Source organism: Pleurodeles waltl, chromosome 6 (genome assembly GCF_031143425.1).
Source record: "Pleurodeles waltl isolate 20211129_DDA chromosome 6, aPleWal1.hap1.20221129, whole genome shotgun sequence".
NCBI classification, from domain to species: domain Eukaryota; kingdom Metazoa; phylum Chordata; class Amphibia; order Caudata; family Salamandridae; genus Pleurodeles; species Pleurodeles waltl.
This window is the reverse complement of record NC_090445.1, coordinates 1,060,620,955-1,060,648,272: the sequence shown is the minus strand read 5'-3', so window position 1 is coordinate 1,060,648,272 and position 27,318 is coordinate 1,060,620,955. Positions and strand designations below refer to the sequence as shown.

Below are 27,318 nucleotides of genomic sequence, written 5' to 3'. Positions count from 1 at the left end.
TCAGAAACTTATAGCTTTATTTTTGTGTGGGCTGGGTATGATGACACAAGTTGTAGACAGGCTACGCGCCCGCAAGCGGTACAATGAGCCATCCTATCGTTTTTTTAAACTTTGTTCACCACTGAATGCGGGGAGTTGTAGTCTGCTTTTTTCTCTCCAGATTGATATGCTGCATATGCAAACAACTTTCAGCAGGCAGAGGACAGTTTGGAAACACTTGGCAGGCTTCTCCTCTGGGTGCACATCTCATTTTTAGTATGTAGCAATGGTCTGAAAGTAAGGAGAAACACAGGGATTTATTAGCACCCACACGTGTAAAAAGGTCTAACTCCAGGTTACCTTGTACTCATAAGCAGGGAAACTGAAATGAATGATGTGGCAGGAAGGACCAAATAATGTGCAAGGTTTGCAAAATTATGCATCAATAAAATGCAAATTACATGACCTAACGCAGCACATTCTGTGATAGTATTACTAAATAATTTTGTAACTTTTTCGTATGTTAACACTGAGTAAAGGTTTCACCTCATTAGTACCACTTTAAAATCCAAATACAGTGGAAGTAACTGAATGATGAGTTATGAACCTTTGCATAGTAACTACCGCTGTATGGCACGATGGATAGCCATGATTTTAGTAACTTTTGATCTGTTTGAGCTACAAACACATGTTTTGTTGAAATCTACAGATTATGCCGCAGATGATGGATTATGGCAAATGCAGCGAGTCGATAATCATGCAGTAAATGCCGCAGGATCGCGTAATTCCATTGGCCCTGCTCATAAGTAAAACTGTTCTCCTCCAACTCTATGAAACCCACTGCACTTATTGAAGGCTGTAGTTGGAGCCCTTGTAGTTAAGCATTAGGTTTAGATTTTATTGTACATTAGTGTCCTGTCTTCTCACATGCATTTTACTTTACTTGTTGCACACTGAGACAATGGGACAATTGTAGCTTATGATAAGAGAGGAAGAGCCTGATATATACACAGGCATGTAGCAGGTCCTGGCTGCCACAAGTAGTGGCCCACATTAATCATGACATTTGATAGAACATTGCATGGGTAGTCCTGGAGGAGCTAGTGGTGCTGAAGGGGGATGCGTCGGGTTGCCAAAGAAGGTAAAAGAGTGATCAATTGGGTAAACAGTATGACTGAGGATGTGCAGAACAGTGCATGGGAACACTGGGGGAATGGAGATTTAGGGGCAGACTCACTAAGGGCTTGAATTGTCCTTGCGTCACGCAAGGTGACGCAAGGATAATGCAAACCCTTAACTAGGTTTTAGTAAGCCATGCAAAGCTACTGTGCGTGGCTGTGTGGTTTAGTAAATCCAAAATAGTGCAAAACAGTGCATTTCACTGCCTTGCAGAAGGAAGGTGTTCCAAGGGTGGAGTATCGGTGTTCCCACACAACTACCAATGTTTTTTTTTGCACATTCTACAAAAAGTTGTAAACCTGGAAATCCATCAAAATGGTACACCTCCCAAACCCAGGCGGAACAAGGAGAAATATCTATATTTCTACTCAGTACTTCCTTTTTTTACGCGTGATACATTCAGCATCACACACAGAAAAAATTAAATGCCTTTAACAATTGTTTTTGTGCAGGAAGGTGGCCCTTCCTGAACAAAGGTAATCCTGCCTGTATCACAGGCACCCTTCCACAGTGGTGCAAGAGTGCTTGTGCTGACGGTAGGCAGCACACAGTGTTCCAGCAAAAGGAGGCAGCAGAAATGCCCCATATCTTTGTAAATATCTAACAGTTCAAAAGTCTCCCTCTTTCACGCAATGCAACACAGCAAGTTGCCTTGCTGCCTTGCGTGAAATGTTAGGAAATCTGCCCCTCTTTGTGGTTTCAGGTAGCATGTCACTATTCAAAACCATAGATGAAAACATGTTATGTGTCCTGGTTTGATAAATGCTTTTTGAAATATAAACCTTTATACAACCAGTGTAGCTGGAATATAATATTTGCCAGCTACACAGACTACATATCTCCTTACAAGTAAACATATCTCAGCTGCCAGGCAACCCCCATTCCCAGCTCACTGGACCAGCCATCCCACTAGCACTGGTCCTCTGGATGAGAGGCCTCAATCGACCTGTCTCCTGAGTAAAGCTACATAGGCAGGCCCATATTTACAAGCAGCCTGTGGCACTGTAGTGTCGCTTTTAGTGATGCACCAGTGGCGCAGGCTGATGACCCATATTTACAAGGCCACGCAAAGCCACTCTGTGTGGCTTTTCATGGCCTTGTATATATGGAGTAAGGCAATGTAGTGCCAGTCACTTTGTTGCCTTACTTTGCGTTTCTATGGGTGGTGCTTGGGTGTTCCCATGCAACATCCATGGATTTGGACACATTCCCAGATTTACAAGGTTGTGCAAATCTGGGAATGCATCAAAAGCCTACGCCATCCCAAGGATGGCATTACAGTTACGCAACGTTGGAGAAATATCATTATTTCTCCCTGTTTTTTCCTCTTTCTGTGTGCGCAGCACTCTGCAGCAGACATAGGAGGAAAATGCCTCCATTGATTGTTTTTGTGCACGAAGGTGTCCCTAGCTGCGCAAAAATGATCATCCCCACAATGCAGGCACTCTTGCACCATGGTGCAAGAGTGCCTGCACTGACGCATGGCAGCAATATGTGAACCGGCACAGGGGCAGAGGACAGAAATGCACTGTATCTTGTAGATACGGCACATTTCTGCCCTTTCCCGGTGGCGCAGGGCAGCACAGCAAGGCACCTGCTGCACCACCCTGTGCCAAGGGGCCTGGTAAATATGGCCTTAAGATTTAATGTTGCTGCTAATTCCCCAGCTACCGCCATGGTGCACCGTATCTTAGATACAGCGCACAAATCGTGGTGTTATGGGGGCGCTAAGAGGCGCAAGGAAAGTGGCGCTGCACTGGGTGCAGCGCCACTTTTCTTAAATCTGGCCCTTAGTGTCTAATGGTTTAGGTCACCCATAGCTGCTGGTAAACAAACTAAAGTCCCCTGGGCTAGCGAGAATGGAGGGAAGGGAAAGGTCTAGGTCGCACACTGAACTGTTCATATAAAATCTATTATTATGAGTCTTCTACTTGGAAGCATCACTATTTGCTACTATATGACTTTTGTGATTAAAATTAATCATCGCAGTAAGTTTCTGCCAAGGATGATGGTTGCTGTGGTGTTGGGGCCCAATTGTATAATATCGAGCCCTCCTGTCAGACCAGGAAATTAGTCTGTTCGCCAAAGGCATATGTCAAATGACTGGGCCTGTCCCAAGCTCTGTTTCATTGTCACCCAGGGGACTGAGCTCATTGCCCCATCGTGTCCTGCCACTGCAGGCTTTTCCATCAGCACACAGTGTGATTTGTCAGCTTTGTTCCCTTCTGGTGACATGCATACTGCTGCTGCATGATTCATTTCGCACTTAATCTACAGAATAGCATCATCCCCATGTGATCATCAACAGGTTGTGAGGAGAGCTCTTCTAGCTGTGTTTATTCTTCACAGGTGGTATTGTATCATTGGTTAATTGGGGTTATGCAGTGTGCAAGATATGATGGTCAAGCATTGTGTTTCTTCTTGCAGATTCAATGCCAAGAGCTCTGTCCAGTTGTCCAATAGCTTTATTCTTACAGGGTAACCTTTAACCACTAAGTGCGGCATGTTTGCACCTTTAGGAACACCCTACGGTGGGGCTCCATATTCCAGTATCTTCCACAGAAGCACCCTATTTTCACATTCTAGTTCCCAAGCCTAGTAGGTCTTGTTAGAGGGCATCCACCCTCTACACTGTCACAACCATGTATCACTGCTCCTCCTGGTGAAGGCCCCTTGCCTTTGATAGGGTTTTTTTTTTCACTTTCAAATGAAAGCTGTGCCCTCTGTGATCATTGAGACAAGACTTACGTTGGTGATCCACGTGTTGTAGTTGGAGACTCGGCTGAAGACTGTGGGCTTCTTCAAGGCATTGCACCCAGCTGAGGACACAAAACTGGTCACACCATGGACGTACCACACTCCATCTGATCCCTGGCAATTCAGGGGTCCACCAGAGTCACCCTGAAACAGCGTGAGAAAGGTGTTGGTGAAAGACAGGAATTTGGTGGAATCCTCGAAATTAATTTAATTTCTACCCAATCTCCCAACAATACCACACTACCTGCTTTTTTCGGGAGGCGGACACAATGCGTAACAGGGTCACATCCAGAAGTGAAAAGACAGAACAGCCAATAATTCAGACCTTGCGCCATATCACAGACAACACCAATTCACCAAGAAGCACAGTAGTACACAAATAGAAATCCCCTGATAGTACACCACATACACACGCACACTAAAGAGTGTAGAGGAGCTCATTCAGGTAACAACGTGCCTTCCATTATAGGCACTTATCCACCACCTCTGGGAGCATACAAAAAATATAAACAAGCTAACACATCTGTAGCATAAATGCATTTGAGGAACTACACTTTCCAGCCTAGAGGTCTTCAAACTGGGGGTTGGCACTCCTGGGATGCCTAAATTGATGTCAGGTGGGGCGCCAGGCTCTGGCCAAGAACAACATTTATTATGCGCTAGAGAATAGAGACAAAATAGTGCTGCATTTTTAGCCAAAGAAAACAGAGTGGCAGTAAGTCCCTTTCTCATTGCCCATCGGTATTTTTTTCAGTCATTCCCTAGCTGGAAGTAGGTGTAAAAAAAGAGAGGCATGGGGGGGGGCACCAAATAACCACAGAGACCCATCAACATTTCTAATAAAGGATCATACTGTGGATACTTTTACGAAGACTACACTGCCACTTGCATGTTGGCAATCATGCAATTGATTCTATTTTCAAAAGGGATAACTGGAAATAACTCCAGTGTTTGAAATGCTAGATATGTTTAGAGCTGAAAATTGCATAAATTAATTATCAGAAAATATGTTTGCCTTTCTGGGGGGCCCAATGAATTTCTATGACGTGAGCGGGTGGCATAGTATTAAAACGTTTGAAAGAAACTGAATTCTAGACTATATTACAAAGCAAAGAAATAGAGGGAATTCAATTGCAAAAGAGTAGCAAACCATAATGTGCCCTCTGTCTCTAGCCCAGCACTCGAAGTTTGGTTACAAATGAAGGAAGCCAATATTTGTAATATATTATTAAAAGTGCGGCCCTCTAGACCTGTATATATGCCTCCTGGTCAACAGCAGCACTGAGCTGCTGTTTACTTGACTGAGTACTAATATTCAGAAAAATGCTAAATAAACGGGCAAGCATGTATTTACAGGTTAACTGAAGTTCAAGAACGGAAGTAAGTAAGTAACTAAGTTGCCCTGCCCCACTTATCTTGAGGATCACCTTCATTTTGAAAGAAATTTTGCAACAAACGTTTAAAAATATGATGAAGTCTCTTCCAAATTCCAAAAGTTTATTTAATTAACATGCAGCATCGCTTTATATTAGTACATCAGATTGTGTGAATGCATTGAGATTTTTTTTAAAGTGATAGCTTTCAAGCATGAATTTAAGCACATTCGTGCTTCCCCAACATGACAAGAATGCCAATAGTGAGCTAGGAGGCAAGTCAGTCGTTATGTGCACCCTCTGGGTGTCCGGGGTTGGTGTTATACATGGAAAATATAATCGTTTACTATATCAAACACAGGAGAAGGTTTTGTATAGCACACATCCTGAAGCCTCGTATTTCCAGGTCCTTTAATATGTGATAGTGATAATAAAGAAAAAGGAGGCAAAACGAAATAAAACAATTGCCTAGGATCACAAAATTGGGTCAAGTGTGGAAGCTGGGATTGATCCCAGGTTTTCTGATTTCACATTGCACAATTCAGCCACAAGGTGTACTTGCTCCACTTCCCCTATGCCCACCTTATAAGCACCTGGCTGCCATCCTTCTATCATCAGTGCAGCCCTTGATCCCACTAGAGACCAAACGTTCTGGTCCCTGGGAAAATGTTTGTGAGTATGAGCACTCATGTCCCACACCAGCTTTGTCCTCATTTTGTCAGGGTCAAGAAAGAAATCGTTACCTGCATCTTACAAGATTTCCCCTTAGATTGGATTGAGGCTAAAGGTCTTTTTACATGAACACACCCTACCACTCTGAGGATATCAGAAAGCTATATTAAGAATCTAGGCCTAACACTTGATTAGCATGCATACAACTCACACACCAAGAGGCATGCGTTCACATTCTTTGCATAAGAACTTACGTTGCAGCCGGCTTTGACATCACCACCAGCGCACACCATGTTGGTCTTGACAGTGGTGCCCCACCAATCCCTCTGAGTGCAGTGAGCATGGTCGACTGCGGGAAGCAGTGCCTGTTGCAGTGTGCCTGGGAGAGGCCCACCAGCTGCAATAAAAAAAGAGGAATCTTGACTCACAACGTTACGTGATTGGCCAGAGTGAGCGGGTAAAAGATATCATTATATATTCCTGAAGGCAAGGCAGATCATAAACCAATCAGCAACCAGTCATCATGATGCATTAGTACCCCTGAGAATCACACGGAGTTGGATGAATCCCAATTTTGGAGCTGTACTTTCAATATGTGTTGCAGAGCAACTGCAAATTAATGAATGTGGTACTAATTTTGGGGCATGACCTGACCAGTCAAGAATGATACTTTCCTGCTACGGCACAGACTCGTGCACTGAAATCCTGCACTAATCCTTTATTCAGCCGGCACATACTTAAAAAACACAGCATCATGATCTAACGGGAGAATGAGAGACACGTTAGAAGCAATATTCCGGTGCTGGGTCTGGCTGCATGTACCCCAGGGGTGAGACACCGTGGCTCCAGCCACGTCCTGGGCCCGGTCCTGGCCTTGTAACTGCATTGTGGGGGCTCTGCTGAGATGGACTGGTTGCTCCTCAGAAGGGACCTTTCAAGTGCAAGATAGTCACTGGCCCAGAGTGAGGGCCATGGTGGTACTGACAGTCAGGGCTGCGAGTCTCCTCCCCTGACGCGGTAAATTCTGGGACTATCTGGCTGTGCTGCAATGACCTAGCAGTGGCACCCCGTGCCTCAAGCAGTCGGCAGGTCCCAGAACAGTGGCTCTCAGTGGGTCGAAGCAGAATGTGGCGAATCCTACATCAGAACTATCAACCGTGGCCTCATGGCCTGACTGAGGGGCATATTTATACTCGGTTTGCGCCGGGTTTGCGTCGTTTTTTTTTACGCAAATCCGACGCAAAACGAACTCCATATTTATACTTTGGCGTTAGACCCGTCTAGCGCCAAAGATCTAGGAGTTAGCGTCATTTTTTAGCGTGGACACCTTCCTTGCGTTAATGATATGCAAGGTAGGCGTTCCCATCTAAAAAATGACTCTGAGGCATGTGCGCCGTATTTACACTCCCGGGCAAAAATGACGCCCGGGAGTGGGCGGGTCAAAAAACATAACGTCCAGCCGCTTTAGCGTCATTTTTTAACGCCTGGTCAGGGCAGGCGTTAAGGGACCTGTGGGCTCGGAAGGAGCCCAGAGGTGCCCTCCCATGCCCCCAGGGACACCCCCTGCCACCCTTGCCCACCCCAGGAGGACGCCCAAGGATGGAGGGACCCATCCCAGGGAACTTAAGGTAAGTTCAGGTAAGTATTTTTTATTTATTTTTGGGTGGCAGAGGGGGGCCTGATTTGTGCCCCCCTACATGCCACTATGCCCAATGGCCATGCCCAGGGGACATAAGTCCCCTGGGCATGGCCATTGGGCAAGGGGGCATGACTCCTGTCTTTGCTAAGACAGGAGTCATTTAAATGGGGGTTGGGAGTAAAAAAAAATGGCGCAAATCGGGTTGAGGCGAAACTTTTGCCTCAGCCTGACTTGCCCCATTTTTTGGCGCCCAAGCTCCATTTTCCCCTACGCCGGCGCTGCCTGGTGTAAGTCATTTTTTTTTACGCACACCAGGCAGCTCCGCCAGCTAACATCATTCCATAAATAAGGCGCCCGCATGGCGCTTTGGAATGGCGTTAGCCGGCGTTAAATTTTTTGACGCACAACTGCGTTGGCGCAGTTGTGCGCCAAAAAGTATAAATACGGCCCTGAGTACTTGGTCCTGAAGGACCGATTTGGATGATTCTATGAGTGCCACACCTCTGTCGTCTCAAATCGTGTCCCCCTCCGTCCTTTCGTCCCTCCTGCAGGTGAGACGAGTTTGCAAATGGAGTGTGCGAGGTCCCTGAAGGGTGATTGTGGCCTCTGTGTTGGTACTTAAATGTCATAAAGGGGAAGTGTGTGGACACAGGCTGCCTTTCCTAAGATCATACTAACAGCACATCCCTTGATACTAATTACATCTCTGTAACTCAAAAGGCAACCCCTAACATTTGAGTTTTTGTTAGCGGAGTGTTATGCTCCAATACTCATTAAGAGACTAGGGGGCATATTTATACTCTGTTTGCGCCGGAATTGCGTCGTTTTTTTTTACGCAATTCCGACGCAAAACTAACTCCATATTTATACTTTGGCGTTAGACGCGTCTAGCGCCAAAGTCCATGGAGTTTTCGTCATTTTTTAGTGTGGACACCTACTTTGCGTTAATGATATGCAAGGTAGGCGTTCCCGTCTAAAAAATTGACTCCGAGGCAGGTGCGCCGTATTTACACTCCCGGGCAAAAATCACGCCCGGGAGTGGGCGGGTAAAAAAAAATGACGTCCAGCCGCTTTTGCGTGTTTTTTTAGCGCCTGGTCAGGGCAGGCGTTAAGGGACCTGTGGGCTCGGAAGGAGCCCAGAGGTGCCCTCCCATTTTTTGGCGCCCAAGCTCCATATTCCCCTACGCCGGCGCTTCCTGGTGTACGTCATTTTTTTTGACGCACACCAGGCAGCGCCGCCAGCTAACGTCATTGAATAAATACGGCGCCCGCATGGCGCTTCAGAATGGCGTTAGCCGGCGTTAGATTTTTTGACGCACAACTGCGTTGGCGCAGTTGTGCGTCGAAAAGTATAAATATGGCCTTTGGGCCCTTATTTATACTTTTTTAGCGCCGCGTTTGCGCCGCTTTTTGATGCAAAAACGGCGCAAACTTACAAAATACAATTGCGCCACTTTTGCGTCAAAAAATGACGCTAATGCGGCGCTGAAAAAGTATAAATATGGGCCTATGAGTCCTTTGTATTTCTCTCAGTTGCTGATACCATCATACAGCTGAACACCACATCACTATCCCAAACAGCAACAAGATAAGACACAGAGAAGCTACTCACTGTACAGGCGACCCCAGCCGCTGATGTAACAGGAATAATTGTTGGGGAGGAGTTCTCCTGCTGGAGCTAGGCACCCGAGCATCACCTTGTCATTCAGAACAGCGTTTTTGGACAGCTTCATCATGGCGAGGTCATTGCTAGAAGAGGAATGAACAACCCACCAATCACCGGTGCGATCTGAGTGAAGGAAAGAGCTAATTTGCTTGTTTCCACCCAATATCCCCTTATTTATAGAGGCAATCATTTAAAATCGAGGTGCCTCCCCATTCTGTGTACCAACACAAAATGGGTGACGTGGAAGACGTGGAAGATTCTCTTGCGATAGGAAACTGGAGAGAAGATTATGTGAAAAGGAGTAAGAAATATTTACAGACGCCGTATCGCCATAAAATGAAACTAAAATAATTCAAACAATTTATAAAGAGTCGTTCGGATATCAGAATGTAGTTCCCAAAAATATTTCCTCTTATACAGGTGTTATTCAGGGGTAAAGAATTTTGTTATGTCCCGTTATTGCACTTATATAGCGCTTCATAGTCCTGACGAGGTGCTGAAGAGCATTGTCAGAGGGGAGGGACACTGCTCTGTAGAATGGGCTTGGTTTAAAGTTTGCTGAATTACAGCATCGCCTTCGTGGGAAGCTTAAGAGTTGCTTGTAGTATGCAAGATCGTTTTGCCTCAACGTGGGACTCCCTTAGTATCCTTGTACCACGTCATTTAGTTGTATGTCAGAACAGCGTTAGTAAAAAAATCATCTCACAGAAACATTGGCCCTGATTCTAAGCTTGGTGGGCGGCGGTAGCCGCCCGCCAAGCGGGAACTGCCAGAAGACCGTACCGCGGTCAAAAGACCGCGGCGGTCATTCTGGGTTTCCCACTGGGCTGGCGGGCGACCGCCGAAAGTCCGCCCGCCAGCCCAGCGGGAAACACCCTTCCCACGAGGAAGCCGGCTCAGAATGGAGCCGGCGGAGTGGGAAGGTGCGACGGGTGCAGTTGCACCCGTCGCGAATTCAGTGTCTGCAAAGCAGACACTGAAATTCTTTGTGGGGCCCTCTTACGGGGGCCCCTGCAGTGCCCATGCCTTTGGCATGGGCACTGCAGGGTCCCCCAGGGGCCCCACGACACCCCATACCGCCATCCTGTTCCTGGCGGGAGAACCGCCAGGAACAGGATGGCGGTATGGGGTGTCAGAATCCCCATGGCGGCGCAGCAAGCTGCGCCGCCATGGCGGATTCCCATGGGCAGCGGAAAGTCGGCGGTACACCGCCGGCTTCCCGCCTCTGGCCGCGGCTGTACCGCTGCGGTCAGAATGCCCGGCGGAGCACCGCCAGCCTGTTGGCGGTGCTACCGCCAACCTCCGCCATGGCGGTATTTACCGCCAGGGTCAGAATGACCCCCATTGTGTCCTAAATATTAATCAGAAAGATAATGGATTTCTGTTATTAAAGCCAATATTTAGTAGACAATAATTCTATCAGATTCTATTTTTGTTGCAAACTCCAGTACCATTTCATCCAGCATAAAGTCCCCTCCAGTCTTTGTTACAGTAAATAGTACCCTGGAGGACTAGGGACTACAATATTTTGGGCCTCATTTACGAGGCCCTAGTGCCACGGGAGCGTCACTTTTTGTGACACTCTGGTGGCGCTGTGCAGTGCACCATATCTACAAGGCATCGTTAAACCACTTTTCCTGGTTTAACGCGGCCTTGTGGTTATGGGGCACCCCAACGCAGTTTTCTGCGGCTAAGGGGTATGAAATGGGTATTTCTGTGGGTGTACCCACACAACACCCCTTGCGTTTTGACACTGCATCAGGTTTAAGACAAATCGAAAACCTGAGGCAGTGCCAAAAGCTAACACCTCCCTAATGGAGGCGTTAGAGTGGCGCAACGAGGAGAAATACTTTTATTTCTCCTCGTTTATTTCATCTTTCTATGTGTTCTGCATTCTGCAGCACTCACAGAAGGAGCAAATCGCCATTAAAGAGTGTTTTTGTGCAGGAAGGTGTCCCTTCCCGCACAAACACAATCAGTCCCACAATACAGCCATCCTTGAACCATGATGCAAGGGTGGCTGCGTTGGTGCAAGGCAGCTAATGTAGCGCCGGTGCAGGGGCAAACACAGGGATGCGCTGTATTCTTTTAAATGTGGCGCATCCTTGCATTTTGGAAAGGACGCAGCTCGGCGTAGCAAGATTGTTTGCGGCACCGCACTGTGCCATTTCCTTGTAGATGAGGCCCTCTGTTTTTTTTATAGAGCTTCATACCGTACTTCTAAGCACTAAAATATCATACAGTACTACGATCCAACTATTGATACTCAACTTTCTGCCACGGGTAGAACGGTAGGCTCAGTCTGTTCTGCAAACTTTTTAGGTCATGGCCTCCTAAAAAGCACAGTTATGTAAGCACTGAAGAGAAAACTGCTACTTGTAGAAGGCGCAGCAGTTCTCCTTAAAGGGAGTAGAAAGTTTGAGCATAAGCAAATACCCTCAGGTGGTCACAAACTACCTACAGGATAGTCAACAACTTCCTCTACGAGGGACCACAACTACCTATACGAAGGATAGCAACCAGCACTAAGAGTCAGAAACTATCCAGAAGGTGGGGAGCAACTACCCAAAGGTAAGGAGGAGGAAGCAGCTACTCACAACAGGGGTGACACATCCACTTAGGAATGCAAATTCTCTAAAGAGATAGGGACTTGGCAGTTAAAAACGAGAAGCAACAGCTAGCAGAAAAATGCCATCAACCCGCACAGAAACCACAGAAGTTGCAGTTTCTGCCCACAGAAATAGCAATAGTTACACCTAATGTGCATAGCAATTTCCCATAGAAGTGGCAGCACTTACCTACAGGAAGAAACAACACCAACACAAAGAGAAACATCTACAACCCAATACAAAGGCAGTAACTCACAATAGGAGAAACAAGAACCACCCAGAAGAGGGATCGCAACTACCAATAGATGCAACAGCAATGCCACTTATGAGATGAAGCAACTTGCAATACAACAAGTATAGACAAACACAAAAAAATACTGCCAAGAAAGGCAGAATCTAACCACAGGAGATGAAGAGGCACCAACTATCTGTAGGCACCAGAATGCTTACACAGGAAGGAGAAGACATGCAAACGCACAAGGGAAAGGGAGATGTACCGTCTCTGCATATGAGAGGCAGCCGCTACCCATATAGGAGGCTGAACCTACACAAAGGAGAGGCAGTAACTACCCACATGACTGGCAGCAACACCATGGGAGATAGCAACTACCGACAGGAGAGACAGAACCTACATAGAGGAGAGGCAGCATACAGAATACAGGTATAAACAAGACAGAGGGTAGGCAGTCACTACCCATAGGTAAGACAGAACCTATACAGAATAGAGGCAGCAACTACCCAAAGGAGACGCAGCAAATACCCAGAAGAAATGCAGCATTTTCCCAGAAGGGGAGCAGCAACTACCCATAGGATATGCGGCAGCTATTCAGAGAAGAGGCAGCAACTACCCATATGACATGCAGCAACTACCGAGAGGAGAGGCAGCAAGTACCCAGAAAAGAGACAACAACTGCCTAAAGCTGAGCCAGTAATTGCCTATAGGTGATGCAACTAGTGCCTTTAGGAGGCAGAGGGTATGGTGAATATAGGCAGCAACTATTCACAGAAGACTCAACAACTACTTTGGAGAGTTGGAGCAACTATCCAAAGGCACAGGAATCATTGGAAGGGAGAGATAAACCACCCTGCAGAAGGAAACAGTACCAAAAGCGAACATCTGTTCATAAGAGACAGCAACTAAAAACGTCAAATGTAGCTTCAACCCAGATAAAGAGGCTACTGAGAGAGGAACCACTTTCCCAAAGGAAATGCAACAGCTATTACCCAAAGAGGAGGTGGAGCTGTCAGGAAGAGCATCAGAAAAGACCCATAGGAAATGTTGCAACATCACACCTGAATAATCAGTCAATACCCCCAAACAGGCAATAACCCCACCAAGCGACCTCTAACTATTGTAAGCAAAGCAACCTCTGGTTTAGCAGTGGCTTCAAACCACAGCTGCAGACCCCACCACCCGTGTCACTGACAATACCCTCAGGAAGAGACAACACCACTGTAGGACAAACACACCCTGTTAACACAATATAAGATTCACTACAGCAATGACAGCACCCACAAGAGGAGATGACTCTCTGCTGCAGGTGAAACAGACCATGTTAATTTAGTATAACCTAGTATTTTCAACAGCACTGACAGCACCGTCACAAAGAGATGTACTCTTCACTCCACTATAGGTCAACCAGACCCTGTTAATATATTATAACATAACATTTACCACAGCACTGACATCTCCTCCACAAGTACAAAGGCATCACTGAAGGTGGAGCAGTCCCTGTTACAGTGCTTAATTTTAACCAGTAGTTTCTGGTGCTTGGCACAGGCACTTAATTGGCAACACCAGCACTTATGACAGGCTGCAACATGGTGGTGCTGTTTGTCTGATTTAGAGATGAGCACAACAACGGTTGTTTACTAATTCCTTATACATTGGACCTGCTGTCCAAGTTTTTCTTATAGCTGTGGGGACCTGGAATTGTGTTGGTGCTATCATTGCCAGTACTGGCAGGGGCCATGGGTGGTGTAAGGCGCAGTGGGATCCTGAAGTGGGCCTGGCACTTTTTTTTTTTCTTCTTTTTTTTACAAACTAATCAAGACTTTATTAACATAGCATAACTTAACATTTACCACAGCACTAACAGTGCTCTCAAGAGGAGATGGCCTTACTGAAGGTGGAGCAGAACCACTTCTGGTGACTGCTCCCAAACACTGCATCAGACCCTTATCCCTGCAGCATTTTGACCACGCTTCTAGCCCCACTGCTGGTGAAGCAGACCCTCCCAGTCAGAAACACTTACCCACAAGACAGGCAGTTGGAGTTCCACTGAGGATGAACAACAATCTTGCTGACCGCAATGCGCTGCTCAGGGCCCTCCTCCACATCCCGATTGTGCTCTCCGACCACTACCTGGTATGTGCGCCCAGACCTGAGAGAGAGATTAATTCATAATTACAATAGCCTAGAAATGACCTACAGTTGGCTCATATCCAGCCAATGATTTGTTGCCCAAAATAGTTGTTGAGTGCCCCATGGCATTTTTTTCCAGTGCCTCTGATTGCATGTCAGACCCCAGCTGGGACTGAGATGGTGGTGTGCTCAGACTAAGCATAAACTGCAATTATTATATTCTACTCCTCCATTATAGGAAGTAGCTGCTGCCCATTTGCATTACTAATATGGACATACCGTGCATGACCAACAGGAATCTGAACATCATGTCATGTGTCTGTTTCTGGAATTCAACAAATGGGAATTACAGTAGAACCATGCAGTGATCCCTGGTGGCCCCATGCCCAATCCATGCTTGAACGACATCTACGCAGAAGAGCTGAAGGACTTTTCTATAGCCAAAGTACCCATGCCAGCTTTGTATGCTAGTGGGTATCTCAATTCCAGAAGGAGTCACCAATTTCAGCCCTGTACCTGAAGGTGAATAGCATTGGACTCTGAGGAGACAATCACTTCAAATTTCCTCCTAAGAGGACTTTACTGCAGCAGGCACCTTTGGGAAGGTCAAAAGCTGCTCCTCTGGCCCTCTGAATGAGATCATATCAAACAGACGTAGTCATATAAAATGTAATGGTTGGATTAGGGAGGTGTAAGCTGGTCGGCTGCACATGCACATGACATGAACCATGCCTTATGAAGATATAGGAAGCTATTCATAGGTGCATTATCAACGTACGAGACACAATGTCCAGCTGTCAAGATCCAGTTGGGTGCCACAAGGGTCCCTCCACAGGTATGATGGTAGGCACCACCGCTCAGATACTGTAGGGAAATCTGTAAGGATGAAAATCATAAAGGTTAGGTGTCTAAATCAACATGCAATAAAAAAACACTGGGCTACCAGAATGACTGCCCAAAACAAACTATGAACAGTCCAATATGAACTGATGCCACCATGAAGCAACTTTAGCCTGGAAGTGCACTCTCTACAGAGCGGAGCTCTGTTCAAATGAGCTAATAGATATGTCAGACAATCAACACTATGGCAAGTACACCAAAGGATTGTGTGAATAAGGTATCAAAACAGTGAGTTATCATTTCTTGTGTGCTTCAAGCTTCCATATTTAAAACAGTTGTCTCCCAAGCACTGTAGGAAGAAGCTTGTTCTAACATTGACAAATTATTGCTTCAAACTAAGTTCACCTGTAAACTGCATGACAGAAGTTTTAGACACTTGTAGGTAGAGGCTAAAAGTGCTTCTGAAAAACCTGAGTCAGATGGCATCTGGGAGAAATTTGCTGGAGAACTGAGTGCCGATGTAGAATTGGGTAATATGAGAAGCATTGCTAGCCATGTCATTTCAAAAGACCTGGTAGAATCCCACACACTGAGCTTCCCAATACGAGCGCACCAGATTTCCCCACTTTAAGTCTACCACTGGGGTTACCGATACCTGGGGCATATAGAACTCTGAGAGGAAGCTGAAATAACAGGGATCACACAGTCAACCCTAGGTGACTCCAGTGAAAAGGGGATTTAGCAGGTGAAGCAATAATTGCAGGTCTCATACATGGTAATTCCTCATTTTTGCCACACTTTAACACAGATATTTCGTCTCCTGAGATTGCGGCTGCTTTTAGCAGCCTCTTGGGTGAAACAAAACAGATTTGAAGTGTTCTCACGGTTCTCCTAATACCATAGAGCCAGGAACGTTTGTTACCAGCCTCATCAAAATTACAGGGGAACTTTTTATAAGTTCTTTAGTAACACAGGAAAGACTAACTCAATGACATTTTGTATTATATTATTAAGAACAATTGTAGTTGTACTTTCAGTTATTTAGGTATATTAGTCTTAATGGTAAGATTGCTGACTCCTGCCTATGGTCAATTGTAAGACCATTCGTGGTAAGAGCGGGCGTACTTCCTTTACATGGAGTTCATTATTTCCTGGGGGGGAATATTTTCAACGTTAAATATGAATTATCTGTCCCTGTGTTTCAAACAGCAAGATCTAACCAGGAATGAGTGGTAGATCACATATTTTGTACTGATATACTTAGCCTGAAGTTCCAGAAGCAGAGAAAGCAAGCAACTCTTGCTGCACTGAGGATTTGGGGGCTGCTTTTGGTGAAGCAGACGATTAGTATTTTGGCATAATGGAAAATCAGAGCATGGACCTTGGGGTAGTTTCATTAGTGAAATTACTGCTTCGGTTGGATATATCAATAGTACAGATAAATAGAACAGCACTCACCTAAAATGGATCACCTAATGGTTTAATTCAGGGCTACTTACCTGATCTGCAAGCAGCCTTGCTAGAGGTGATTATGTTTAATCTCAAAATCAATAATCTGATCATACATTAATTAATGGATGCTGACAATAGAATATTGATGTATAGGACTGTCATAGGTTTTCAGATGAAATTCATCAATTTTGAGCAATGTTGTGAAATCACATGTTTTTATACTATGATTAATCCTAACTGTACCTCAATTTTGATCTTGGGCCGCGATAAGATTAGATGGTCATTGTGCTTTAAGAATGTAAAATAAGTTGTAGTGTCACAATTTTGCCATTCCATCTGGGCTTTAGATTCTCTAGGACTTCAGGCTAGGTTTCTCATTTTGGAAATCTTAAAAAAATTGAAAGCAGTGACTTGGGAACGAGTTGCTTTAATTGGAAACACGGCAAGCATTCTGATCTTCCACTCATGGAGCCTCCCTCAAAAGTTTAGTCTCAACTGTAGTACATGACACACGGGTGTTGACAACAGAGGTCCTTAGATTGCTTAGTAGACTGCAGGATTTTTCCTGAAAGCGGACTTAGATGTTTCTGACACTGATCCCAATGGAGAGGGTTCTTTTTGTATCGTATTAGGTAGGACTATTACCAAAGTATACGTCACATTCTTCAAATATTGGTTTTAAATACAGCACCTCCAGGACCCACTGGAAACATTCCTTGTTAATTAATTGGACAATTAAAATGTTCTTGTTATGAAGCTTTTCTCTAGCAAGCAAAATTAGACAGTTATTTATTTATTTCTACAGCATAGTCCTGTTGTGCAGAGCTAGCCACATGGGCAACGAAGAGTTTTAAAATTAACATCAAATACAATGGCAGGTAAATGGCAAATATTCACTTGACATATTAATAGGTGCCGGATACATTGTCTATGGCAAATACCAAAATAGAAGTTTTAGTGGAAAGCATCATTTGGGATGCAAACAGAGCAATAGCGGGCTGGCACACACCTTTGTTAAAGCAAAGATGGCACATCCAGTGTATTGAACATCATCTTTGTAGAGTCAGGGCCCCTTTTTCTCCTTGAATTAATTAAATCACAAATTCGTGTGCTGTGTCATTTACTGCCTGAACATTGACACAGCAGAAAGGTGGATGTGAGCTCCCAGCTTAGACAGAATGGAGCGTATATTCCTAAACCACTCCTCCTATATTTCATAAAGAACTTCTTCACAAAAATGTAATGTTGATGAAAGTAAAAAACGTACTGTCCACATTTTAGACGGTAATATGTTATTGATATTGTAAAGGAATGTGATGGTTTAACGTACAGGAAGCGAATTCAAAATAATGTTATTTAACCTAGGTCTTAGGTAATGATGACCTCTATTACCATTCTAGCAAGCGCAGTGTGTTTTAAGCATTGTGAATGACATGGTGCCATCCAATAAAGGTATACTAAATACTGAGACCTATGTTAGTGGTATCACATTCTGCAATGATGCTCTCAAAGTATAGCTTAGAGTGATCAGGATTTATTGTTGTGTTCAAAAGGTACTGCATCAAAACCTTGAACATAACCCTTCTAAAAATAACGTCTCAATTATTACTTCCAAAAATAAATTATTTGTAAAAAAAAATGACCACATCCCAAAATATTTGTTTCGAAACACAGCAAAATGGGTGAAGCAGTTAAGACTTATGGTTTAAGGTTACAAAATTCAAGGTACATTGTTCAAGAACCAAGGGTTTGGGATACTGGGTTATGGGTATAAGATAAGGTGTTTGAGGAATGGGGTATAGAGTATAGGAGTAAAGTTAACGGTTAGAGGTTGTGGTTATAGGCTTCAGAGCTAAAGATTAAAGGTTAGAACATAAGATTACAGGTTTGGGGTATAGGGTTACAGGTTGGGGTTGAGGGTATAGGGTTAAAGGCTTAAGGGTTGGAGGTTAAGGCTGTAAGGCATAAACAGTATGGGTTTGAGATTTAAGATTTGGGGTATAGAATTAAGGGATTAGTGTAAAGTGTTAATGGTTTAGGATGTTTTAGGGTTGCATGTACTCAGTAGGAGGGTTAATGGTATAGGGTTATGCATACAAAGTTAACTGGTCAGCGTTTATTTTATAAGATTATGGTTACGGTCAAAGAGCTAAAGGGTGAAAGGTAAGGGATTTAAGACACTGGGTTAAGCGTTAAGTGTTTGGGGTATTGTGTTAAGGGTGTTGGGTAGTGGGTAGCCCCTATGATCAAGTTTGTTTAGTGTTACCATTGGAAATGTGTTTAATTTAATGTCTGTTGATTCTTAGCTATTTTAGTCTCTAAAAATAAAAAAAACATGTACGTGTTGTTTTTCACAAAACTACACAATTGATTTCAGTGAAATACGCTACAGTCTTGCAGTGAAGCAATTGGAAGTGGTAAAAATGAACTGAGGTTATTGCTTAGTAAAATAAAAAGCACTAACAAGTTACAACCAACCAAAAGCCTTATAATAATGGTCGATAACTTTCTGTAATTTCAAACTGACAAATAAATTCTTATAATAATGCCACGAGGTTTTTGTGTGATGAAGCTGTATGTTTTTATGTCCTCGTGTTTTGTGACATTCCTGCATAGCAGTGTAAGAGAAGAAAAAGTCTTCAGTGCTATGGGGAAACATATAGGGATGTGCTATACAAAGTGTTCTGGGGCTGCAATAACTGTTTTTGCCTCTTTTTGTGCGACAGAGTACTTTGGAATTACAGAATGTGCCGCAAGTGCTTGTGTGGACCCTTATAGATTATACTTGAGCAAAATGTGCACTGGTGTGATCCCATGTGGACATTCCCTTTCTTACATGGTCCATGCCTCCATTCCAATGAGGGAATGCCTTTGCCAATGCACACCTGTGATGTTTTATGGATGAGGGCACATTGGCAAAGAAGCAGTCAGGAGAAACAATGACTGTATGCCACATAGGATGTGGTGTACAGTTAGTGCACCCACTGAGAACAACTTTTAGGAGTGGGCATAGTGGTCCCAGGTTCACCCAGGTATCCATCCAATGGTAAGGGCAGCCATCTCCAATGATCACCTAAATAGGGGTTCCCCCCCCGACCCCTCCAAAGGAGGCGGGTTCTGAGGCAGTGACAGGCACTGGTGCGCTCTCACTAGTGTAGGGACAGCCTGTTAGGGTTCATCCCTGAGAGTGCACCTTGATTTGTGATGATCTCACGGGTCATCTTTGCACCAGACACATGTTGATAGGGTTCTGTGGCGCAGACATGGAAAGAGCACCCTAATTGTTGTACAGCCCATGCTCTGGTTCAAAACTGGATATTAAAGTCTTCAGCAGTAATTTGAAAGAAGCAGTATAGTTTTATAAATAGTATTTGTCGCCTACTACTTGGCGGGGTCTCTTACCTGCCAGGGCCAGCTGTAGGGTCTGGCATTCTCGCCGTTCACCACCCTGGAATTGGGCGAGTATGTGGGCACTCCGCACCCGTAGGCTGTGGAGAAAGAGCAAACGTTAACGCGATGGGTGAGGTCACTGAGAGTGTTTTGTTGACAGAGTGGAAGTACAGGTAATTTCTAGATCAAATTAAATATTTTGAAGACATCGGTAAGGGCTTACAAAATAGTCCTCTGGAAGCTGGCAAGATATTTTAACAAAATATCGCATTAGCGTGAGAAGAATTGTCTCCTTTCAAATCCTGAATAAACAGCATAACATAACGAGTCGAGAAATGTTAATTGTTTGAGAATAAGGAATTTCCTAAAGTAATATTTTACCAAGTACGTTGATAAAATATCAAGAAATTACATCGTGCTTTAGGGAAATGTAGAAAAACTGATTTTACGTGTGAATATCACAGCTGTCAAGCCTAGCATTAATGAAAAAACAAACATGCATTATTATGGCACGGGAGGAAGATTTCAAGAAGAGCTGGGAGAAATATTTACAAATGTGCAATAAAACCTCATTACAAGAGCAGGATTAGTCCCGATGTAGGTGCAGGCAGGTGAGATTAGATATGGTAGGCACAAACTGCACTGTCCTCGCGTTTTACGCCGCTCACAAAATTCGCCAGACATTTGTTTAGGAAGAAAAATGCAATTTTAGTTGCACTTCAGAACGGGGACGAACTTGAAACATTACTACGTGATTTCGACCCCCACTGTAATACTGTAGCGGGGAGAATTGACGATAAATAATGACAAGGAATAATAATAATATAGGTTTTGGAGTCTTTCGAGAACAAATATGACAAAGTAAAAATAGGACCATAATTCATATTTCAGAATTTCAGATAAAAAGGTTCAGAATGGATGCCTAAGGTAGACCAACAGACCATTAAACAGCCATCAAACAGCCAAAAAACACCCCACACCAGAACTCAAACCCGCACAGGAAGCAATGAGCAACTAACCCGCTGACCTATCTAGATTCAAAAGGCAATATAAGTTGCCATTTCATTTTCCGAGTTTTCTCTTGTACAGAATGGCTGCTGGTGGCATAGGAACAGCCTACTTAAGAAGATTAAATAGGATATGTGACTAAGCCCCAAGGGGCTAATGAACTGGATCCCAGTAAACAATAACTAGCTGTTTATGGGCTTCTACTCTCAACAGGTCTAGAGACAAAGGCCCATATTTATGAAAAAGTGGTGCACCAGAGCTGATGCGTCACTTTTTCTGTGCCCCTCTACTGGCACCTAATGCCACCGTGTGTGCACAGTATTTAAGATACAGGGCACGCTGGTGCACGTTAGCGAACTAGCATCAGAAATTTTGCCACTGCAGAATTAGCACCCACATTTTTTACACTAATCCTGCAAAGAGAAAGGAGGCCAATTGAAAACAATGGGAGCCTCATTTTAATGCCTGCTTTAGGCAGGTGTTTAAAATGACACTAAAAATGGCGCAGTGGAACCTCATAGATTCACTGCGCCATTTTTCTGGGCCTCATAACGCCGGAACGGCCCCCTGGCATACATTATGCCTGGCGCCACATTAGCATTAAAAAACTGATGCTAATGTGGCACAAGGTGGCGCTAGGGCCTTCATAAATATGGCCCAAAATACTCACAAATAATACTGTTGGCAACATCATGGCAGGGCAATGTGGTAGGTGGGCTGATATACACAGCAAAGGAAATAGAAAATGAATAGTGATGAACTTATGAAAATATAGGAAAACAAAGAGAGGGGGACAAATAGAAAAAGTGAGCATGAGCAGAGATGGGTAGATAGAAAGATGGAAGAACGAAGGAGAGAATAAAGAAGAGTGAAAGGAAGGAAATGTGAAAGGAAATAACGAAGAAAGTTTGAAAGGTAGGATGGAAAGGTGAAATGGTGAAGGAATGAATGAATGAAAAGGTGAAAGAATGGATAGAAGGAAGCTTAAGAGACTTCTGGAAGTGTGACAGTATTGATCGGTTAAAGAGCGAATGAATAGAATGATGAATAATGGACAGATGGGGAAGAGTGAAAGGATGGATGGGTGGCAGGATGGATACATGGATACAAGGGACTGAATGAGTGTATGGATGTATCGATAGATGAGTGACAGATTAAAAGATGAAGGTAACTTTCCTAAAGAGTTTTTTCACCTCACATGCTTGGTGTGATAAGACGCAGTGGTCGCCAACATTTTTTTATAATAAGATCTACTTATATTCAAATTTGGTGAGTAAGCTGTGCATGACTGCCAACATTGATCACCTCAGCGCATTAAGGAGGACTGTCTGAAGTAATATAAAACAGCTTTATCAATTTGGAATGCCTGTACATGGGTAATAAAGGCCATAGATGCAATGCACCTGGCACCAAGATAATATTATTAGTAACTTGTCTCTCCAGTGACACACAGTTTTCCCCCAAATCTGTGCTTTAAATATATTTTGGAAATTCAACCATTTTTATCCAAACATCAGCTTATGAGTTATGAAAATACATAGAGTCTGGTCTTGAGAACCTTCATTTCAGTTTTGATACACATATATTGATTCAATCAGGCAGAAGCTTCTATTTTATGAGATGCAAATAGGAGAGCTACTTACAGGGAGCTGGAGAGCTACCAGTTACTCTCAAGCAACTCGTTGGAGAAGCCTGGATTAGAGGTATAGTTCAAGTCGGGGTATTTTAATTTTCTCCCTTGATGACAGCAGTACCAACATTTGTCAACAAATACCAGTTCTCGACTCTGCTACTATTTAATTTGTTTTTCTTTGGTATATTTCATTTTATATTAGAGGTGTATAGCTCTACGGATCATTAAAGAAACTTTTAGCCAAGGCTGCAGTGCGGGCGATGATCTGGAGAGTAAATGTGAAGCCTGAAGAGTCAGGAATGTTTGAATTATTCGAGCTTCTCAGGCTCCCGACCAAAAAAAACCTATCTTTTGAAGAAGTGTTTCAGTCACGCTTTTCCCTTCGATAGTGCCTCTCCCTATATTAGGCATGCAACACAACAAAAATTATGCATTTTTGATTAATGCCAATATATTTCTGCAGATTGTTATAGCTTTAGGGGTTCACCTAATCGATGAGCATGCACATAGGAGTCTGTGCATATTGCAGATTTCCGGGTGTCCCTACTCATGGTCCACCATGTGTATGTAATGGACTGTCTTCATTGCAGATAATTAACTGGCATCTGCATGACAGAGGTGCATCATTCGTTAAAATAATAATAAATGAATAAAAGCAAGGGTTCAGAGTTCGTCATCCTCACTCCTGAATATCAAGGCTGCCTTGTCTTGATACCAACTCATGCCTCATTGTTCCATCACCCCACCTGTTCTTTCTTATTTTTTTGTTTTTCACTTCTGCTTTGTCTCTGTTTTCCTTTCTTTCTCTTCCACTGCCTTTGTCCCTTTTCTATGTTTCACTCTCGAGTGTGAAAAAAGAGTGCTGGTGCTCACCATGTGCAAAGACCAGTGTAAAACATACGGGCATATTTATGAGCCACGTTGTGCTATGCTCGTGAAACTTAAAATAGAGATTCATGAAGCCACGCAAGGCTGCATTGTGTGACCCTGAGTGGCTCCATACATCTGGAGTAAAGCATCACAACACAAATCGCTGCATTGCTTTGCCCTGTGCAAAAATAGGAGGCATATAAAGACAAACCCCATCTTACAATGTATCGAAGCTTTTTTGTGAGTCAGATCATTTTTTTCAACTTGTAAAATGTGAGATACTCTACGAATAGCAAACAGGAGGGTCATCCTCTCCTGTTTGTGATCTGAAATGAGATGCAGCGATGGTTTGTGACCGCAAAAGCGATTGCAGACCCTTGAGCGATCACTGACCTCTGCATTTGGATTGTAACTGATTTCAAAGGGGGAAATGATGCACTGGGGCAGCTTCCTCTTTGGGAACCGTGTCACAGCCTGAGGCTGACCTCTGCCAGCTTCTCGTAGTGTCTTTCCACATTTTTCTTTAAAGCAGTGCCTGATCCTCCAGTAAACGCATACTGCTTTAAAAAAGGATTCCCATTTGGGAATGCTTATGCAGGGACGAAGTCTGCTGTTTAATGCAGGCCTCCATCCCTGCAATCGCAGCCAATGACAGAGGATCGGAAATTAAAACATACCTAATAAACATTCATCAGGCAGTTCTTTTGTGCCTGCCCCAAAAGGGAAAATTTCCAATGTGATACACAGGTCACACCAACAATTATATTCCATTCCCATTCTCAAATCAGTCAGTGTGTAAATTGCACATCCCTGATTTGTAAATGAAAATAGTACTTTGAGCCTGTCCTTCAGTAGAAATTCGCTTGAAATTCGAAGTAGATCCATTTGATCCATTTACTTGACCATGCATTTTTCTCCTTTGAGAAAATATAAGTGGGAAACAAGTAGGAGCACATGGTATGGTTCCTAAACTCCATCAGCCTGGTCTACTCACCGCCTGCGGCCAGAAGAACTGTAATCAGAAGCTGCATGGTGTCTCCAGAAGTGTGCTGGTGACTGAGGCTGAGGCTCTTAAATACTGTCCGCAATCACCAGTGCTGGAAGCGATTCAAGCACAGTGAGGAACAGGTGTGGGAATACACGACTATATCAGGGACCAGGAGCCAAGGACACGGTGACGTCCACCGACCATCTGTGATCGAAGGCTTTCACAACAGCCCTCCCTTTCCATCCATAGTCCTCTTCCTATAACAACGGCCCACCAGTACAGAAACAGCAATGGAGGGTTTGCATCACTTTATGCCATATTCTAAAATCGCTGCATCCTCTTTCCTAAGACAGGGGTTCCATTGGTATCATTTCACCATTCTTCAATACAACATGGCTAGAAAGCTTAAGAGAGCAGCTCTTTGCTATGGAAGATCAGCTGAAATCGAAGGGGCAGATGTTAAGGTGAAGTGCACATGACCCTTGAGACTACAGCCAAGATTCACAAAGATTTTGGCCCAGATTCACCAAATAGTCATGCAGTGCAGCAGCAAAAAATGCTGTGCTGCTCTGCATGACAGGGAGGGAGCAGGAGAGTGTCATATCTACAGAGGCATGGCTCTCTCCTACCCTCTCTTGAGCGCCAGCTCTGATTTCAGCTGCCATGCGCGACACACACTCCTTCACACCATTGTGCAAGGGCCTGTGCAAGAGTCTAGCATAGGTGTTGTGCTGGAAGGGTACCCTCCAATACAAAATACTATGCTTAGACACACTTTAAGGAGCAGATTTAAGAAAAGTGGTGCTGCATTCAGAGCAGCACCACTTTTCCTGCTCCCCTTAGCAGCCCCCAATGCCATCATGTGTGCCTCATATTTAAGATACGGCGTACCATGGCGGTAGTTAGGGAACTAGCGTCAAATTATTTGACGCTAGCTTGGCGCTTTGCAGGATAAGTGTCAAAAATGTTGATGCTAATCCTGCAAAGCGAATTGAGGCCCGTTATAAACAATGGTGTTCCTCCTTTTAATTCCTGCTCTGTGCAGGTGTTAAAAATGCCGTGAAAAATGACAAAAAGAAATCTTTTAGATTTCTTTGCGCCATTTATTCGGCCCCCACTAACAAAGGAACGCCCCCCTTGCATACATTACACCTGGCGCAGGCATAATGTGGCCCAAGGGGGTTACAAAGTGACGCAAAGCATGCATCGGGCAACCTTGTTCATATGTTGCTGTGATTTTTTAAGCCTAAAAAAGATGCTAATGCGGCGCTAGAGCTTCTTAAATCTGGGCCTAAAACTTTTCCCACATTGTATGTGTGCTTCACAGTGCAGTACACATGCAAAGTCGGAAAATTTCTCCTTTTAATACCTGCTTTTAAAAGGCAGTAATGTTTGACGTGAAACTCTACCTACTATTTTTTGTAAATAGGGTATTGCGTTAAAAGGCATCGGCGGTTGCATGGGAACGCCCATGTTCCACCCATGTAATGCCCCCTTGGCCCTAAGTAACGCAAATCACTGCTTCCTGCTGCTTTGCGTTACTTTTAGGGTACTTTCCAGCGCAAAACAAGTTTTGCACTGGAAAGTAAATAAGTAAAGAACATTTTGTGCTGGTTAGCGTCTCATTTGTGACACTAACCCAGCGCAAAATGTTTGTAACGCTCTCCCTTTGTGTCAGTTTTTTTATGCAGACCCAACTCAAAACAGATTTTTGCATGTACAAACCAATTGCAAATGACGAGTTGCATTGCTTTGTTAAAAAAAAAAAGTAAGCAGTGCCCTTGCTTTGTATCAAGGAGGTGTTCCACGGTTGGTGCTTGGGTGTTCCTTAGCATGCATGCATTAATTTTGATGCAAATCCATATCTACGAAGAGCTGTACACATGGGTGTTCGCCAAAATGGTGTGCCTGTCTGACGCTGGTGTAACTATAGAAAATATTTTTACTTCTCTTTGTTATTTCCTCTATTCTGCAGTACACATACAAAGAGAAAATAGCCTCAAAGGATAGCTTTTGTGCAGAAAGGTACTCCTTCCTGCCCAAAACCCATAATGAGTTTAAAGCAGACATCCTTGCACTATGGCGCAAGGGCGCCTGCATTGGCACTAGGCAGCCACAAATGCTCAATCCCATGAGAGAGTACAGAATTGTGACATTTCTTTGAAGATATGGCACAGTTCTGCTCTTTCCAGTGATTCAGCACAGCAGCAACTTTGACTGCTGTGCTGCTTTCTGCCACTTCTTTGTAAATGTGCCCCTACATTCTGCCAGCACCTAAACGGAGCTATCTCTCTCTCTCATATCACATACAGACTTGTCCATTTCGCATCTAAGGGGGCTGTGGAACTCTAGGGCTTTTGATGACTTGGGAATGTGGGTTCTCTATCTTCTTGCCTTGGGCTTGGAAATGTGGCCAAGAAGATGCTTAATGTTCATGGGCATAGCATAGTTAGCCATGGTTTATACAATAGTCAACCAATGGACGGTCATAGTGTACCATAATCCTCGTTCTGGAGGAAGGAACATCATTACAAGTCTGCATTGTTCTTTGACTGTATCTCTGACGTTTGCTGTTAAGCAATTGGATCAGGTGCATGTAGAGATTTCCAATTGTTATGTCAGTGGTTTGGGCCCTTTGTTTCCTGTATCCTTGCAGGTGAAGCAGTGTGGCCAGTGAAATACTTTTTCTGCTGGCTTTACATGGTTGGGTTTTACATTAGCCCTCGTGCCACTTTTTATAGTTTCTCTCAGGAGTCTCGGTATAACCAGTGTTACAGTACTGTGGTGGGTCTGGACTGCTCCCAAGACGCTTTAAGTTTAGTGAGTAGTGTTGGAGGAGTACAAACATCATGATCTGTGATGATCCACAGAAGGCCATATGATAAGTTCGCTGGAACA

General features: G+C 44.1%; 1 protein-coding gene across 1 annotated transcript; it reads right to left on the bottom strand.

The window, feature by feature from the left end:
- On the bottom strand, positions 1 to 24,557 carry LOC138300536 (proproteinase E-like). Its single transcript, XM_069240022.1, has 8 exons — positions 24,427 to 24,557; positions 19,934 to 20,019; positions 15,018 to 15,115; positions 14,130 to 14,258; positions 9,212 to 9,348; positions 6,215 to 6,357; positions 3,907 to 4,059; positions 1 to 270 (listed from the first exon to the last, which is right to left on the bottom strand). Exons 1-8 carry the CDS (start codon positions 24,461 to 24,463, stop codon positions 253 to 255), a joined length of 801 nt encoding a protein of 266 aa, XP_069096123.1. The 5' UTR covers positions 24,464 to 24,557; the 3' UTR covers positions 1 to 252.
- Between the last annotated feature and the right edge of the window lie 2,761 nt (positions 24,558 to 27,318).